This window comes from Halichoeres trimaculatus, unplaced genomic scaffold, assembly GCF_033239565.1.
Source record: "Halichoeres trimaculatus isolate MK-OKI-2021-1 unplaced genomic scaffold, fHalTri1.1 fHalTri1_scaffold_1, whole genome shotgun sequence".
Lineage (NCBI taxonomy): Eukaryota > Metazoa > Chordata > Actinopteri > Labriformes > Labridae > Halichoeres > Halichoeres trimaculatus.
In genome coordinates this window covers 1,852,970-1,870,200 of record NW_027437179.1, presented here as the reverse complement: position 1 = coordinate 1,870,200, position 17,231 = coordinate 1,852,970, and the positions used below count along the sequence as shown (strand labels likewise).

The window sequence follows — 17,231 nt, the reverse complement described above, 5'->3', positions numbered from 1 at the left end:
TTGAAAATGCAGCTAGGACCAGAACCAGCCAGTACTCCCAGATCTCAGTAGTCAGTAGTAAAAGGAATGTACCTGGATTGTAGTGGAAGATTATATTGAGAAGGTCCTGGTCCCCCCAGGTGATGTGGTTTTTATACTTCTGGTACAGTGGATGTAGAAGATCCTTCCATGATAGGCCACCAGGGATCATACTGTTCTGAAATACAAACAGTAATTATTTATACACTGTAACGAAGGTCAGGCTTTAGCCTGGTCTCCCCCCCAAGGAAGGAGAGGTAATTAAAAGCAAGTTGTCCAAACATCAGGTCTCTGCTAAAGTGGTTTCCTCCCAAAGTTTGGCTCATCCCTTCCTCTGATTTTTGTGAAACCATAAAACATTGAGACATCGCTGTAAATTTGAAGACCCTTAGTTGACACCTAGCAGACATTTGAAACTGTACAAACATCCTTCTCTTGGGAGAGGCTGGTGTACCTCCCAGCCTCCATCTAGCATCTTGTGACCCTCGACCTTTCTCTCTGGGACCAAGAGAAAAGGAATGCGAGGGGGATCTATTCCCCCTCCCTGTGTGTCTGAATGTGAGCCTGAACTCAGATAGAAGACTAAGGACACCATAGAAATGATGTTTTTACACTGAAACTTGCATGCACATTTTCACCTGCAAACATAAACTGTGTAGTGAAAATCATTGATAATGTGTGTGTGAAAACTGCTGTCTTGGAAACATATTCCATTGTGATATCAGGATTTTTATTACACTGGGTTCTTAAAGAGAAAAACCAGTCATGTTTAGTCTTGATGTGAAGCTTAAATCCTAAGAAATGTGATTTTGACTATATTACATGTGGGAATCTCTTGACAGTACAAAGTAATAGATAGTGGTCTCTGGGATAGTTTGATCCATGTGAAAGGAAAGCTGAGACAGGGTATATGATGAAACCCAGAGGTTAATTTCAATACCTTTTTAAGACTTTTTTAAAAACCTTTCAAAAAGTTTCAAGACCTCATTGCAATTTTAAGCTGTTGGTAGCAACCCATCTTTAACAGTTGTGGTTTGAAATTAAAATGGAAATAAGGTAAGCTGTGAAGAAATAAAGTTTGAAAGACTAAATGAAACTACTGGCAGGTTTATTGACACTCCCATTCTTGTTCTCATACAAGAAGTAACAGCAATTATTCAAGGCCAACTTGCTGAAAAAACAAAAACTTATTTCATCATTAACACAATTTAGGCAATGTGCCTGAGACTGTGTGATTTACTTTCCATCAGCACTTCATTGATGACATGAAAGCAGGTGGCTCCTATGCGATCTCGATGGACTTGTATGATTCATTGTCTGAAATCTTGTCTGCCCATCTTGCCAAGCTCCAATAGCAGACAACTTCACTGGCAGCATGCTTAACAGCTTAATAAGGGGACAGTCGCGAGGAGGAAAAGAAATATTCATGGATACTTCTGGTGTTAAAGCTTTAACACCAATAAAAATTAATACCTCATTAAACCACAATCAAGACTTTTTTATACTTTTTAAGGTCATTAATTTTTCCACAATTGATTTATCAACTTTCAATACTTTTTAAGACCCCACGGACACCTTGTGAGATGTGATGGGGCTCCAGCCTACAGCGACCTCACTGACTTGGCAGGAAAAGATGAATAAACACCACACTAGGGTGTGGATGACGGCTCTATTCCTCTGCTCTCAGCTCTTCTTCTCTCCGACGGCTCTTTTCCTCTGCTCTCGGCTCTTCTTTGCTCCTCACTCTTTGGTCTTCACACTTTGCCAACAACGGTGCTCTCAGCACGTCTTCGCAACCTGCTCTGCACCTTGCAGCTCCGAACTCATCACTGGCTCCAGACTCTGCAGGCTAAGACGCAAGTCACCTCAGGCCTACTGTATCCAGTCATCCACAGGTGCCTACGTCTCTCCCCGAGACAAACAGCTGATCGACAGGGATTCCCTCACGCTCTGCCGTCAGGAGATGTTGTGCTCACAGCTTCCCCTGCGGTGATTCAACTTTGGCACTCGCCAAGCATCATCGCCACTGTTCCAGCCGTCACTGCCCCTGTGAGAATCGATGATACAGACTCAACTCATCGGACTCACCGGTAATTTATCCATGCTCATATTTCTTCTCTTAGTTGGTAAATAAACTTTTCTTATATAAAGAAATTGCTTTCTGTCTTTATGTGGTTGAAATTAACGGCCTCTGTACACTGGTCCAAAGAACTCACAACTGATGTAGCAGCTTTTTGATATCGAGACTTGATAATCAAGATAATTCTATGAATTATTAATTCACAGAATTCTTGCAGTAAACCTTTCTCAAGTTTCCCTGTTTTCTTCAAAATTGGGTGGTGCCTTGACCTAAATTTAAACTCGCAACTTGTAAGTTTAGATGTCTTTGGAGTTATACTTTCGCTCCGGTGGAATGCTGGCATTCTGCTGGCATTCTGCTGTTGATGATTGATGCTGTTGTGATTGATTAATTAGTCATTATTTGCTCAAAATTTTTGAAACACCCAATTTTCCATTAATGAATAAATGAATTAAATTCAAGCAGTTCAAGTCCAATGAATAGTTTGAAACAGTATTATAAAAGTGGTGAAGTTAATATATCATTTATTTAACCAGGCTAGACCCATTGAGATCAAAATCATAATAAGTTCAGTCATAACCCAAATCATAATAAAACACAAAATGTAACTACTGTTTGATAATGCAACTAAAGTGCTGAACCCAAAATGTAGTAAAACCCAAATTGTAATAATTGACGCAAAGTGCATCAAGTTGTTACATTTGGCACAGCTAAAGCCAAACCAGAACCAGAAGACAAGTTCCTGAGAGTCATCAGCTTGTGTGATAGGCGTTCACGTGACAACAGTTTCAAGTTTCATAGCTTAAAAGAGATGGTAGTGTCACAGTTTGTTACTGTGAAGAGAAGACTTTGAGATGCAGCTTTGACAGATCAGACTGCAGAAAGGAAGAAATAAATCACTAAGAAATTGTCAAGAGAAAAAAAAAAGAGTCTTGGCTAGACCATCCAACACCACCAATGGACAACTGAAGATGGAAAGATGGAGCAATGGACTGATGACTCAAAGTCTGAACTCCTTGGTTCATCACAGGATTTTTGTTATGTTGTACACCAAGTAGACAAAAAGATGGTTCCTCTGCATGTGTCACCAAATTTAAACATGGGGAAGAAGGAATGATGGTCTGGGGCTGTTTTGCTAGATTCAGGGTCTGGGACTTGTACAAAGTGAGAGGCACCCTGAACCAAAAACAAAAATGACTCCCAAAAGCAGTACCCTCTGGGGTGAGCCCAGTTAGTCAGAGTTTCATTCTACAGCAAGATAATGAGCCCAAACATCAGTGTCAGCTCTGCCAGAACCAATACAGAGGGCACTGCCAGTACAACCTCTACCTAAACCCTAAAGAGCTGGATTAGCATGATGCTACTCTGCCTTCTGGTATTACTTCTGTTGCTGGGTTAACACAGCTAGCTTGTCCATCCTATTGGAGATAGATCTTACATTCCCAACAACGATAGATGGAAGGGCAGGTTGATGTCATCACTTCTTAGCTCACACCTAAGTACCAGCATGTTGACCTCTCTTCCTTCTACTCACTTTGCAGGAAAACATAAGGCCTTGCATCAGTCAGCACTGACACGCTAAAGGCTGCTAACAGCTGATTTCACATGTAAACCATGCGACCATGGTTACATGTAGGATCTCCAGACAAACACAGGAGCAAAAATAGTAGAAACATATCACTAAGGATATAACCAGCTTGGTGTCCACGACCAACAAATAAACCATACAAAGTAATAATTCACTCTAAATGCAAAAATGATGACAAATTCAAAAACAAACAAATTGGTTGCTAGGCGCTACCCAAGTAGCTGCTTGTTGCAGCAGCTCTCTCGTCTTTGTCCGTTTCTTGTAATTTTTTTTGTCTCTTTTTCGTAATCTTTGTATTTGGAGTGGATCATCACTTTGTATGGTTCATTGTTGGTCACGGACACCAAACTTTTTGTGGCTTCGGTGATTTTTTTTACTACTTTTCTCCTGTGTTTGTCTGGAGATCCTACATGTAACCATGGCTGCATTGTTTACATGCAAAATTAGCTGTTAGCAGCCTGTAGCATGTCAATGCTAACTAGTGTAGGGCTTGATGATTTCCCTCGAGCTGAGGAGGAGGAGGTGAGGACGACGTGCTGGTTCTCGGATGTGAGCTGGGAGGTGACGACATGGACCTGTCCTTCCATCCATCGTTGTTGGGAACGTGGGACCTAGCCCCGGGGGATGGACGTGCTAGCTGTGCTAACCCAGTGGCATCGTGCTGTTCACGGACGTGGCTGACGGAGCTGACATCGGACGCCGGCGACACATTGGAGGAGCTTCGCCTGCTGTGAGCAGACAGGATCCAGGAGACAGAGACTGAACAGACTGCTGGGGAGGCTCAGTCCTGGACCCTGTGGAGGTGGAGACTGGCTGGGCTGGAGAGTGGTGGACGAGTGGTGGACGGGATGTCATCATCTAATTTCTTACGGACTTTTTTTGCACTTTCTATACTCTTTCTTACTTTTGTTTTCTTAAATGCTGCGGTGACTCCTGAATTTCCCCTCGGGGATAAATAAAGTATTTTCTATTCTATTCTATTCTAAAGAGATGAATAGAATTACACAAGAAGACAAAGAAGAGAGAGCTGCAGTAACAGGCAGCCACAATGGGGCAGCGCTAAGCAAAAATAGCATGCAGTCATATGAACTGTTGTAGACCTCAGAGACAGGATTGTCCCCGGGCCCAAATCTAGGTAAGGGTCTAGAAACATTTCTGCTGCTTTGAAGTAGGGCTGCAACGATTAGTCGACATAATCGACTTGTGGACTACAAAAAAATTAATCGACGTCTGTAACTTCATTTCACTTCACATTTATCTGATGGAGCTCCCACTCTCAAGCTCACACTGCACCGGTAACACTCAGCGGGGTGGAGGAGGGGCAGAGTGCGCATGAGCGAAGTGAAAGTAACCCATGTAGAGAAATAAAACTTAACGCGTTGTTATGAAGAGCTGGGAGAGAGTCTGGGGGTGCCAACACTGCGAACAACAACTTAATTTTCTTAATACCTGCTTCATTCATTTTGAGATTTATTTTGTTTTGTTTTTTTTTTTGTATTATACTTACATTTTTATGTCATCATGAATGAAATAAAGAAAAACAAACAAACATGACACAGGGCTGACCAATCAGGGGTGAGAACCTTACTCTGAGTAAATGCAGTGCAAATGCAACACACAGGTTGAATTTTAAAGGTCTGCACATTTTAAAGGCCAAATTAGGTTGAAACACAAAATAATTTTGATTAGTCGAAAGGACTAGACTAATCAAAAAAATAACCAACAGATTAGTTGACATTGAAAATAATCGTTAGTTGCAGCCCTACTTTGGTCCAAATTAGCCCATTGACATCAACAGTCTGTAAATGGAAGAAGTTCAGGACCACCAGGACTCTTCCTAGAGCTAGCCCTCATTTAAACTGAAGATCAGGGAAGAAAGGCTTTCAGGGAGGTAACCTAGAAACCAATGGTCACTCGGTCAGAGCTCCAGCGGCGAGAGGGGAACCTTCCAATCAGGCCTGTATGGTAGAGTTTCCAGGCAGAAGCCTTTCCCTATTAAAAGGCTCATGGCAGCCCGCCTGGAATTTGCCACAAGGCCCCTGAAGAATCCTTTTCTCAGATGAGACAAAGACTGACCTCTTTGGCGTGAGCGCCAGGCATCATATTTGGAGGAAACCAGACACCGCTCATTACCTGGACAATACCATTCCTACAGTGAAGCATGGTGGTGGCGGCATCATGTTGTGGGGATGTTTTTCAGCAGCAAGAAGTGGGAGACTGGTCAGGATTAAGGGAAAGATGAATGCAGCAATGTACAGACTTCTCTGAAACTTCACAACTCAGGAGTTTAATGATAAAGAAAAGACAGCACTGAAAACAGTCATTGAGGATCATTATGAAACAGGTAAAAAGGTAACATAAAGCTGAAATTAAAAAAGTGTTTGATGTGAGTTTGAAGCAGAAAATACAGAACACAACCACCATCAAATTAATATAACTGGATCAATACCTAGTCAACGGGTATTTTTGTTTGGTCAGACTCATCATCTGGCAAAATAGTTCATATAGTTGAATACAATAGAAATATTCATAACTGATTATTACTCCCGTTCATTTTCCTGTTTATTCTCTTTTCTTTAATTATGGAGAGAATTTAAGTCAGAGAAACAAACAAAAAAAAAAAGAACACGTCACATATGTTGTTACATTTAAAGGGGCGCCTGTGGCTACATGGGAGAGTTGCCACCTCTCATTGAACGGTCCGGGTTTGATTCCGGCTCCTGCAGTCACATTGCCAAAATGTCTTGGGCAAGACACTGAACCCTGAATTGCTCCCACTGCTGATCAGTAGTGTATGGACAGATGTGAATGTGCAAGTTAAAAACTAATGGTTCCAAATAGAAACTTCTGCCATCAGTGTGTAAATGAGGTGTGGATGGGTGAATGACACGCGCAGTGTAAAGCACTTTGAGTGGTCTGAAAAACTAGAAAAGCTCTATATGAGTACTGGTCCATTTATCATTTACGTCTCCTTTAGAGTCCATAAATTTTTATTTATGCATGAGAATAACACAGTTTCTATTTTCACTGAAATCTAATGAATAACTAATATCCAGTGTTCTTGAGACATCGTAAAAGTTGACCATGTTACTTTTTTCAACTATGAAACCATGCTGTCAACTAGGTTATAATGTGTACTAAAAATTACATATATTTATTTGTTGCCTAAACTCACATGAAACTTGGTAGCTGTTAAATAGTAATAATAGTAATAGCTCAGTATGATTAATCAAGAAAATTATCATGAACTTCAGGCGTTATGGGAGAAAACATCTTGACTGCATTCTGTGAAATTAGGGGTTTAATGCAAAAAAGGTGCATTTTCTTTATTAATTGGGGATTCTAATTCAAAATTTAGATAAGCAGACACAAATTCTTCCAAGAACACTAATTTATTTTATTATCTGACATTGATCCAAAGTAAAATCTTTATAGTTTTTGTCTGTAACATAGTTAACCAAAGAAAAAATCAACATCTAATTAAAAAAAAAAAAAAAAAAAAAAAAAAAAAAAAAAAAAAAAAGCTAAGATCGGTAACGCCTTACCTTGTTAAATATTATTGAAAACAATATTTTAGGAAATTGTCTTGAATGGCTAATGGGAGGGGTTGGCCTGAAGAAGATCAGGTTGTCATGCTGCAGTCTGTGTTTACAGGAAAAGCTCAAGAAGCTTTTTCAGCTCTTAGTCCAGGGGATAGCCGACAATATTCTGCTGTGAAAGAGGCTGTTTTGAAGGCTTATGAGTTAGGTCCAGAGGCCTAGCGCCAGCGCTTTAGGTCCTGGAGAAAATCTGACAAGCAGACATATGTGGAGTTTGCCAGGGATCTGACCAAACATTTCAACAGGTGGTGTCTTTCCTTGGAAGTTGCTACCTTCAAAGACCTGTCTGACCTTATGGTGTTAGGACAGTTTCAAAACTCCATTCCTCCTGAGGTTGCAACTTTTATTGTTGAAAAAGGAGTAGAAACTGATTCTGAAGTTGCTTCTCTGGCAGATAATTTTGTGTTGGCTCATGCAGAAATATTCAGCAAAAATTCTCCCTCTGATAATACTGCTGCTAAAACCTTTGGTCATCCTAAGATGTCTTGGTCTGAGGCCACAAAATCAACTCGAGGCCTGCGTTCTAGTGGCTTCAGTCTGGTCTGTAATTATTGTCATGAAAAAGGACACTGGAAAGCAGACTGTCCTGTTCTGAGGAGCAGAGGCCGCCCAGGTGTTTAACATCTTAAACCTGCTGCTAACCTGGAAGAGAATGGGTTCCTGATGCAGCACATCTGAACAGGCTGGGCTCAGGAGATTTTAAAAGCTGAGCTACCCTGCAATCACTTTCTTCCCTGACCTGCAGACTGCCTTCACTGTTTGTATTTTCTGTTACAGGTTTTGATCTTCTTTGGGATACATGCTCACACACCCACTCAACACTGCACACACACTGATTCTACATATACTGATAATCATCTCTTAGTAATTAATTTATCTTATTAAAGTAATTTTTACAAATCATTACAGACTATGTGTGGTCTCCCTCTTTTGTCACACTCTTTTGAGCCAGGTTTGTGACAACACACAAGATTTCAGCTGTTCGCAGCCTGTATCGTGTTGCTGCACAAATGTGCTGGTACTGCAGTGTAAGAAAAGCAGATTAGACATTGACCTGTCCTTCCATCCATCGTTATGAAGAATGTAAGGTGCATCTCCAACAAGATGGATGAACTAGAGGTGCTAACCTTGGACCAAAGGGCAGAGCATTGTTGTGTGTCGGTGCTTTTCACAGACATGGCTCATGAGCTCAGTCTTAGACCCTGTGGAGGTGGAGGTGGAGGCCGGAGGCTGAATGGAAAATGATGGCTAAGTCATCGTCTCTGATTGACAATATATATATTTTTTCGGTTTGACCCCTATCATATTATTCTATTTATATATTCTTGACTGTTTTGCACTATACCCCTTTTTGCCTGGCTGCTGTGACTCTGATTTTCCCTTTTGGAATTTATAAGGAACAATTATTCTATTCTATTCTATTCTATTCTATTCTATTCTATTCTATTCTATTCTATTCAATTCAATACCAAAGCCCAGGTGTCTGTTTGGTACATTGTCTTACAAGTTGGATCAGTGCATTCCTACATCACACTGTTGACTTTAAACTGACAGACTTATTCTAAGATGTTGATAGTTCTTTCAGACTAAGTCAACAACAGGTTCCTAACATAACAGACAAAGTTTGCAAAATCTTCAGATAGTTTAATACTGGTTAATAACAAAAAAGGCATCTTGAGTCTGCAGAAAGCTTTTGTAAAATCTGGTAACAACTTGAAAAGCAACTTATAGCCAACTGACAGTTAGTTCAATGCATGCTGCATGTCTGTTTAAAAAAAATCACTTAAACGGACACACTGTTAACATGCAAAAGAATATAAACTCTTGTAGAGTGGCAATAGATCAATTATGGTATTATGCAGTATGTTTTACTATGACCCTGATGAAAACTACACGCTGAAGCTTGTTGATCTTAAATAAAACTGTTCTCCTTTCCACAAGTGTTGCTGGGGCTTTGGCCCTCTTTGAACATCTTTTTCCTGTCCATGTATTTTTAGAAATAGGTGAAGTTGTGGAAGAATCCTAAACTTCAGCAGACACATCCAAATAAAATGTTACAGAAATGATCTTCTTGTAGTCAAAGTGTAAAATCAAAGTTAACTACAGTCATTTTTTATCATTTTGTGTAAAGAATGATTATGCTGCAAGCTTACTTTGAATACTGTGCTGCGGACCCGGGTAAGATTCATGAGCATCACTCCAGAGTTGACCCCAGTGACTCCGTAAAAAGGGTGGCGGGCGAAGCGGCTGTACCAGCCAATCTTTGGAACCTCATGTTCTGGAGCCATTGCTGCTAGCTGGGTGCTATTGAAGGACTGAAAGAGCCGCCAGATATCATCCAAAGGCCGCAGGAACAGCACATCGCTGTCGACATAGAGTAGAGAGTCTATGTCTTTCAGTACCACCTGGAAAGATCATAATTGGAACATTTTTGAACACTGTATTTCAAGTCAAGGATATCACTGTGATATACCAAAAAATTAAATTCAAAACATTTTGACAGTGTTTGCTTTGCTGTTGCAGTCTTAATTAGTTTTTCTAATTTCTTGGGTGTGATTGGTGAAGTCAAAGTTCCATGCTCGATTGTTCTCAGGTCTCAACCAATCATAACCATCTATATCTTTATCCCAGACTTTGCATATTAATGACCCTTGATAAGTATGCTAGAATGAATCAAACAGTTGTGTTCAGATCAACTCTACAGTGTTAATATGAAGAAAAATTTAATCAGTGTTAAGAATGATTACTGCTTAATCTGACTGGTTGTTAGGTAATATCGTCACCCTATTAAAATAATGGTCCAAGTCATTTTTTTGATGAGTTTTTGGCTTGAATCATCTATTGCTAATGCTGGCCATCTCTGGTAAAATCACTTAAATCTTTGGTTCAAAAGGTCATGCTCTTTATGCCCTATAACAGTGGTTTTCAAAGTAGGGGCCACCAGGGAGCACAAGGGGGTCCTCCGAAAATTGGAGGGAAGGGAAAAGATATTATTTATTTATTTGTTTATTTTCAATTATACTTATACTTAGTTTTTGGCATACAGAGGCCTGAAATGCCTTCTTCTTTTTGCAACAACCTACTTGTGGGAGTCTGGCTTTTGTTTAATAATTTACTATTCTAAACAAATGTAATAATAATTATTGAAAATTGAATAAAAGTTAGTAAAAAAAAACATTCTTAAAGCTGACATTTCTTTATTTATTCTGAAGCAATGTCTGTTGGTTTCTAATAGGGTCCCTGGCCAGAAGCAAAGGCTGTTTAGGGGGCCTTAGCATAGGTAAGTTAGGGAATCCCTGTCCTAAAGACAAATCCCGAGAAACCCCGCGAGTTAAGGGGCCGCCATTACTGGGTGGAAAAAGCTCCTTAACTAGTGTACGTTTAAATCAGGGTGGTCAGAAGAATTAACCAAAACCATAGTATATCTGTTTCACCACTGTAATATAACTATGCCCGGAAGATCTGGAAGAATGTGTGCAGTTTTAGACTGCCACAACAGCAGTGGAAAACAACAGCTTTTGAAAGAAGTGAGTGATTTCAGCACAAGCCTTTGCTTCGGGGAGAGTGTCCCTGTCTGACACCTCATGTCCTATACTGTACTTTCCATTGCAGTTACAGCAGATCACCACAAGATGGTAGTAATCAGCCGTGAAAGTTAATGAAAAACTATAATTAAATACTTTTTTTATTATCTTATATATTATTTGATATGTATTGTTTTATTTTGTATGAACAACTTTCTTTGTGTGGATACCAGGTAGCAATTATCCTGCTTGTTCCCAAGAAGCACATGGCTAATTGAATATTCATGAAATCAACACAAAGGCATAGCTGGTGTAAGCTGTTTTATGTGTCTTATTTTGAAGGACAAAAACGGAAATGTTGGTGTGTGTTTGGAAATGAAGCTAATGTGTTGAAGTGGAGAAATAAAAGTTGGAACGTCTGGATGAAAGTTCCCTCATGTTTTTCTATTTTCTCTATTACGAACAGTATAGGCGTCAGGAAAGACCCTCGGTTCCAATGGTTAGCATGGTTAGTTGTTTAAATGAAGGTATCATAGTAGCCAACATGGATATAGCTTTTTTTCTCCACTTAGTGCAGCTTTGGATCAACAAAATAAAAATAAAGCTTCTCAGTGGTGCATCACAAGATTACCTTGTATGTGTGTGACAATAAGGTTGCAATTTCTTGTTTGCAATATTGTTGTACTTGTTATAATGACAAATAAAGTTATATTCTAAAATGAATGATGATGTTCTATTATACACATCTTAATTAAAAACAAGAACTAAGGCCCCAGGCTTTTTCCGATTCTGTCTCCCCCGATCTCCAATCGTTAAAAAATGTCCCAATCCCGATCACGTGATCGGATTGGGACATTCCTAATCAAAAGGCAATAAAAGGCAGCCAGCACAGTCCTACAATCCTGCTTAGTGCAGGTTTACTTCCCACAGTTAAAAAATGAAGTCAGCACACTAAATGTCCTTTTAGGCAGCTAGTCATACTTTTAGACCTTTTTCTGTCCAACTTGCAAGCAAATGGATGGAGTTGTGACTTTTTCTAACCATTTTCAAGATCCGGTCGTGTAGTTAAGACAGGCTGCAGTGCAATAACATGATCGTCAGCTAAGGTTGAAGTTGGGTTCGGGTTTTTCTTGTCTTTAACTCAGGTAGAATCTTGTAGGACTTCCACAATATGCGGCCCCATCTTTGCTCTTGTAAGACATGATACTGGAGGTTGGTCACAACTAGAGTCTAGCGTGAACTCTGGACCTGATTTCACATTTTATACATTGTTTTTTAAAATATTTATTTGACATGGGTAAAATACTCCATCTGTAAAATACAACTAAGCCTTATAGCCTTCTGATTTCTGTGCTCTTGTGGTTCTACAACGTTTTTAATACCAACATCTCTACCGCTCTCATGGCCAGTGGGTGGTAGTAGACACCACTGTTCCACTACACTCATGGCGGCCAGCCATGATGGTGGCGCCCGCAAATCAGCCATAGGATTAGTCTATAGGACAAAGGCCTATGTCAAGAGTGTGACTTAGGCCATTTTATTTCTGGCCTAAGTTAAAATTTTAGATTATTTACAAAAAAAGTGGGGCTTACTTGGGCAATTTAACAAGCTATCATGATGGTGGCTGCTTCAAGAAGAAGCAGAATCTTAAGTGCTGCAGAGGAAGCTAACATGATTCTTGAATCAGTTTCAACTGGTGAGTGATTACGTTCACTTTCATATAGGCCAGGGTATAATGCTGTGTAGTAATATAGTCTAAATTTCACAAGTTATAGACCTATCCTGAACAGGAAGCTAGCAATTTGCCTTTCAAAATAAGATTTTCACACTTTTATGGCCCTGAAACAACATATAAAAACGTCTCAACCATAAGTAGAATCAGCTTGAAACTCCCTTATTTGACAGACTAGATCCTGCTTCACAATAGTTAGGTGTGATTTTGTTATTTTGGACCCGGTTTTCAAATGATAAGCCCTCAAAGTCGCTGAACCCCAAAGAGGCCCTCTCAGCTCCCTCCATTGGAATGTGTAGGAGTAGAGCCTCCAGGGCCACGCAAGCTGCCGCATTTGGACCTCTAGACAAAAAAGAAAATGTTGTACAGTTGTAAATATGATATGAGTGGATTCCTGCCAAATTTCCTACACAAAAAATCACATTCTTACAGTGAATTTACACAAAATTGTGTCATCTATGAGGAGTTGTTTCCAAAACTTTTGTGAATTTCACTCCCTCTGCAGCTGTTGCTGAAAATGTCACACACTCATTAGAAGTTCAGTGCAGCTGATCATGTGACTCACTGAAGGAGGTAAAATGCCCCATGTTTTCTCACACACACACACACACACACACACACACACACACACACACACACACACACACACACACACACACACACACTTTAAAGGAATGTAACCTTGACAGAGGACTTTAAACTGGCATGACAGACCTGCATCAGGAACTGGTGACAATGCGAGGACCCGTCCAACGCTGCTTGCAGCTCTACTTTAAGCACAGCAAAGAAGACCTGAAGAAGTGAGGAAAGGGACTGCCTCCTGACATTTGTTTAATTTAACTCAGGCTAATTTCGGTTTTGAGTTAGCACTAGTGATGGGAATTTCAGCTCCTTTTAGAGAGCTGGCTCCTTTGGCTCGGTTCACTCAAAAAAGAAACGGCTCATTTGGCTCTCAAGCGGCTTTTCAATTTTTTATTGCTTAAATTAATTTATTACCAATAATAATGTCAAATTGTATGCAAAATTAATTATTGATGGAAAAAAATGCATTTTATCTTGTTTTTTTAAGTTTGATAAATGTTGCCTTTATTTACTCACTCTACACGATGCTAAAAAATGAATTATGAAATGCAAAATCAAATGTGTAACTATTTATAATTTAACTTTTAGCTTTTTCTACTAAACAATATTAGTGAAACAACACAGAATCAGTGGCTCAATAAGAGATTTTAATCTTGCAGACTTTACTCTTTTTCCTGCTGCCACTCATTTTCTTAGCTTTACCTCTACAGAGTATTAGCGTTGTCTCCTTCTCTCTTGTCTCCCTGACCCCCTCCCTCTTGTTATCCTGCCGCCCCTAGCCCACCTGCTCAGCACAGAGTGGTGAGGGGAATTCGGCTCTTTCAGCTCCCAAGTTACCTTATTACCAGCTTATTAAGTCCGGAAGCCAAAAAAAAAAAAAAAAAAAATGAACTGGTTCCCAACCAGGAGCCGGCTCCCTTCACTTGTTCACTTGTTCACAACCAACACATGACTAGTTAGCACTATGGAATGAAAGGGCAGTTTAAGCCAGGCTGTATCACTCTCTTATGTATCTTTCTTCTGCTCCTTTGTCCTTTTTTGTCTGACAGTAGGCTCCTGTGTCCACCATCACTACAAAATGAGTCATATAAATAGTTTTTAGCAGAGAAAAACACAGATCTATGTGTTTTATCTCTTCTCACTACTAAACTAAGGCCCTGTTTACACGACAACGTTTCATCTGAAAATGGTAAAATGCTGTGAAAACGCAGTGAAAAAAAAATCTGCGTTTACAAGGAAATGCTGGACTGAAAACGCTGTAGTAAGCATGCCAGGCCTGTAGGTGGTGCTATAACTGTCATGTCCAGAAGCAGCTTTTGGGAGATCCCCACCGAAGTAGAGTTGAGCCGATCATCTGGTGTAATGGGGAATACTAAGTTAAAAAGTGGAGCAAAAGATGCACATTTTGTTGAAAGACAGACAGCAGATACAGCAGATTGAGCAGCACAAGCACAACATGGTAGTTCACAAGGACAATGGTACTGTTGTCCTGTTGTATGCGCGCGGAGGCAGAGTGTAATGTCAGCGTTTCCACTGAAAATGCCGGCTTGCTGTTTGCACGGCAATGGTGTCGGGAGCGTTTCAAAAAAATCCCACTCTGGAGGCCGTTTTCAAAAGTTTGCGTTTTAGGTCGGCTGAAATGCAGTTTCCGTGTAAACACGAGGCTGAAACTCGGTTCACCCTAAAACCGTTGTCGTGTAAACGGCTCCTTAGTCAGCCAGCATGGCGTTGTCATAGAAAAGCCATAAATCAATCCAGTCCTGATTGACCTGACCTGGAAGCTAAAAAGTAGCAATCTAAAATAACCCGTAACCAGTAATATTGGCGCTGATAATCTCATTTTGAAGTGTGGATTACGATCAGGTACTTATCTAGAAAGGAGCCTTTTTAAAGATCACTTTCAAACTCCTCACAGCCCTTTAAAATAATATGAGGACCGTACACTCCTTTCACTCAACAGCAGGGATGAAGACAGGTGTGTGTATTTATTAAACCCCTGAGTAAATAAATTTGCCAGAATCAATATTTAAAAAGAATTTCAAATATTGGTGGGGATTACGGCTGCACAATATGGCCAAAATCCAATATCTTGATATTTGTAGGCTATATCTCAATACACGGTATATATCTCGATATCCTGATTTCTCCTCTAAATCACTATATCAAAGTTAAATCCAACCCTTTGATGCATAAAATGACATCTGTTTAATGATTCAAGCCGACCTTTTGGTTAGATTTTTAAAATTTGAATGCAAGAAGGGGAATCTCAATCAGGTAAAGTTGAGCAAACCTTTTATTTTAAACCAAACTTTATGTAGTTACATATTTTTAGTTCAAGTAAAACAATTCATTCAGAAATATTCAACTTGCTGATTATATTTTATTTTATTCTATTCTATTTTATTCTATTCTATTCTATTCTATTCTATTCTATTCTATTCTATTCTATTCTATTCTATTCTATTCTTTTATATTATATTATATTATATCATATTACACTTTGAAAATATCATGAACTATTGTTGGAGATAATGTTACTTCCATTTCCATAAATCAGCTACCTGGATAATGTTGGTCATGGACCATGACCAACATTATCCAGGTAGCTGATTGTCATGGTGACTTCTGTTTTTGAGCCTGGGGTCTGGTTGAATTGTATTGCATTTGGGTTTGTCTTCTGATAATATCCCAGCTAGCAGTATTTCGATACATGGCTGTAAAATAGCATCAAACTCATCTGCCGTCATGTTTTGAGCAGTGCTCAGCTGAATGCCGTGACTTGAGTGTGCTAAAAAGAGAAAGTGAAACTCAAAAACATATTGTGTTTGTTTCTCATTGGGGACAGTTGGGAGAGAATCAGGGATCATACAGGCAGCAAAGCAAACCCAAATAAGCAAGGACACACCAAAACACAAGCCCCAGAAACCACGACTGATGAGACATGCAGGCAACTTTCTTCTCTCCTCTCCTAATACCAAAACTGCTGTGAGAGGAGCACCAGCTGAGTAGCAGAGAGTGAAACGAACAAATCACAGAAGAGATTTACATTCTGACGTCTGAAAACATTTGCGTGACTGTTTGTACTTGATGGTTACTATGTAGTCATTTTATATATCTTGCGTGCAAAAACCTGCGATACATAAAGTATATTCGATATATCCCCCAACCCCAGTGGGGAGCTAAAGCTGGCTTTATTTACAGACGAGAATTTTATGTAATTAAAACACCCCCAGCCTCAAGTTGATGAATTGCTTGGAGAAATATAGTTTGACAGACAATAAAATGTATTTATCAAAGAGCTTCCATGCTTGTTGGAGTATTATTTTGTGATTCAGCTAAGGTTCCTCCTATACGGAGCTGCTGAAGGGACATGGAGAAAAAAAAAAGATTTCATAAACTATTGCGAGATCTCTCAAAAAAGTTGTTAAAGGGGTCATAGGTCAGTGTATTGCTTCTGTGTGAATACACCCTAAAAAATGAAATGGGAATGGAATGGGAGGTTGCTGATCAAGTGAGGAATAATGCACAACGAGGTGTCCATTATCAGAAATAAACGGACGACGTGGAGGCGTGGTGGACGGTTGCTTCAGCAAAGTCCATTAATTTCTGAAAATGGACACCTCATTTCACAAGAAGCAGCCAAGTTGTAGAAGCTAAAATAAGTTTAGCTGTTTTTACTTTCTTTGCAGTGTAGATGGCGTTGTCACTTTGATGACGTCATTGCCCTTTATTCATTCCATGGGTGTGGTTATTCTTTTTTTTTTACTTATTATGTATGGTGGCGGGAATTTAGAACAAAAGGGCAGAGCAGAGTCTCAGAGTAGGAAGCTCAGATATTTTTTGTTGACCGTCACCTTTTCATCCTATCTTTTCATTATTCTACCAGCATTATTTGTTTAGTTTTTCATCAAGTTTAATTTTTCCACATTTGCCTGAACTACATATTGGCTCGTATTGGATTTGGGATTTTTTGCACAATAAACCCTTTTGAACTGATCACTAGACTTTCATTGAACTCTTTTGGACGTGTCACAAAAGAAGAGCTTAACAGCGGCTGAACAATTGTTAGACAGCCGCAACACAAGTGGACTATTTAATATCTCTCGTT

At 39.6% G+C, this 17,231-nt stretch overlaps 2 protein-coding genes across 3 annotated transcripts in view; both read right to left on the bottom strand.

Annotated features, from left to right (window-relative positions):
* shq1 (SHQ1, H/ACA ribonucleoprotein assembly factor) overlaps positions 1-17,231 on the bottom strand; it is a 279,134-nt gene that overhangs the window by 73,801 nt on the left and 188,102 nt on the right. The gene's annotated exons all lie outside the window — the stretch shown is intronic.
* The window catches only part of gxylt2 (glucoside xylosyltransferase 2), a 65,434-nt gene that overhangs the window by 23,209 nt on the left and 24,994 nt on the right, over positions 1-17,231 (bottom strand). Inside the window, exons 4-5 of the mRNA XM_074676895.1 lie at positions 9,439-9,690; positions 73-196 (exon numbers count right to left, since the gene is read on the bottom strand). Of these exons, the coding sequence (XP_074532996.1) occupies positions 73-196; positions 9,439-9,690 (376 nt within the window). The remainder of the gene's footprint in view (positions 1-72; positions 197-9,438; positions 9,691-17,231) is intronic.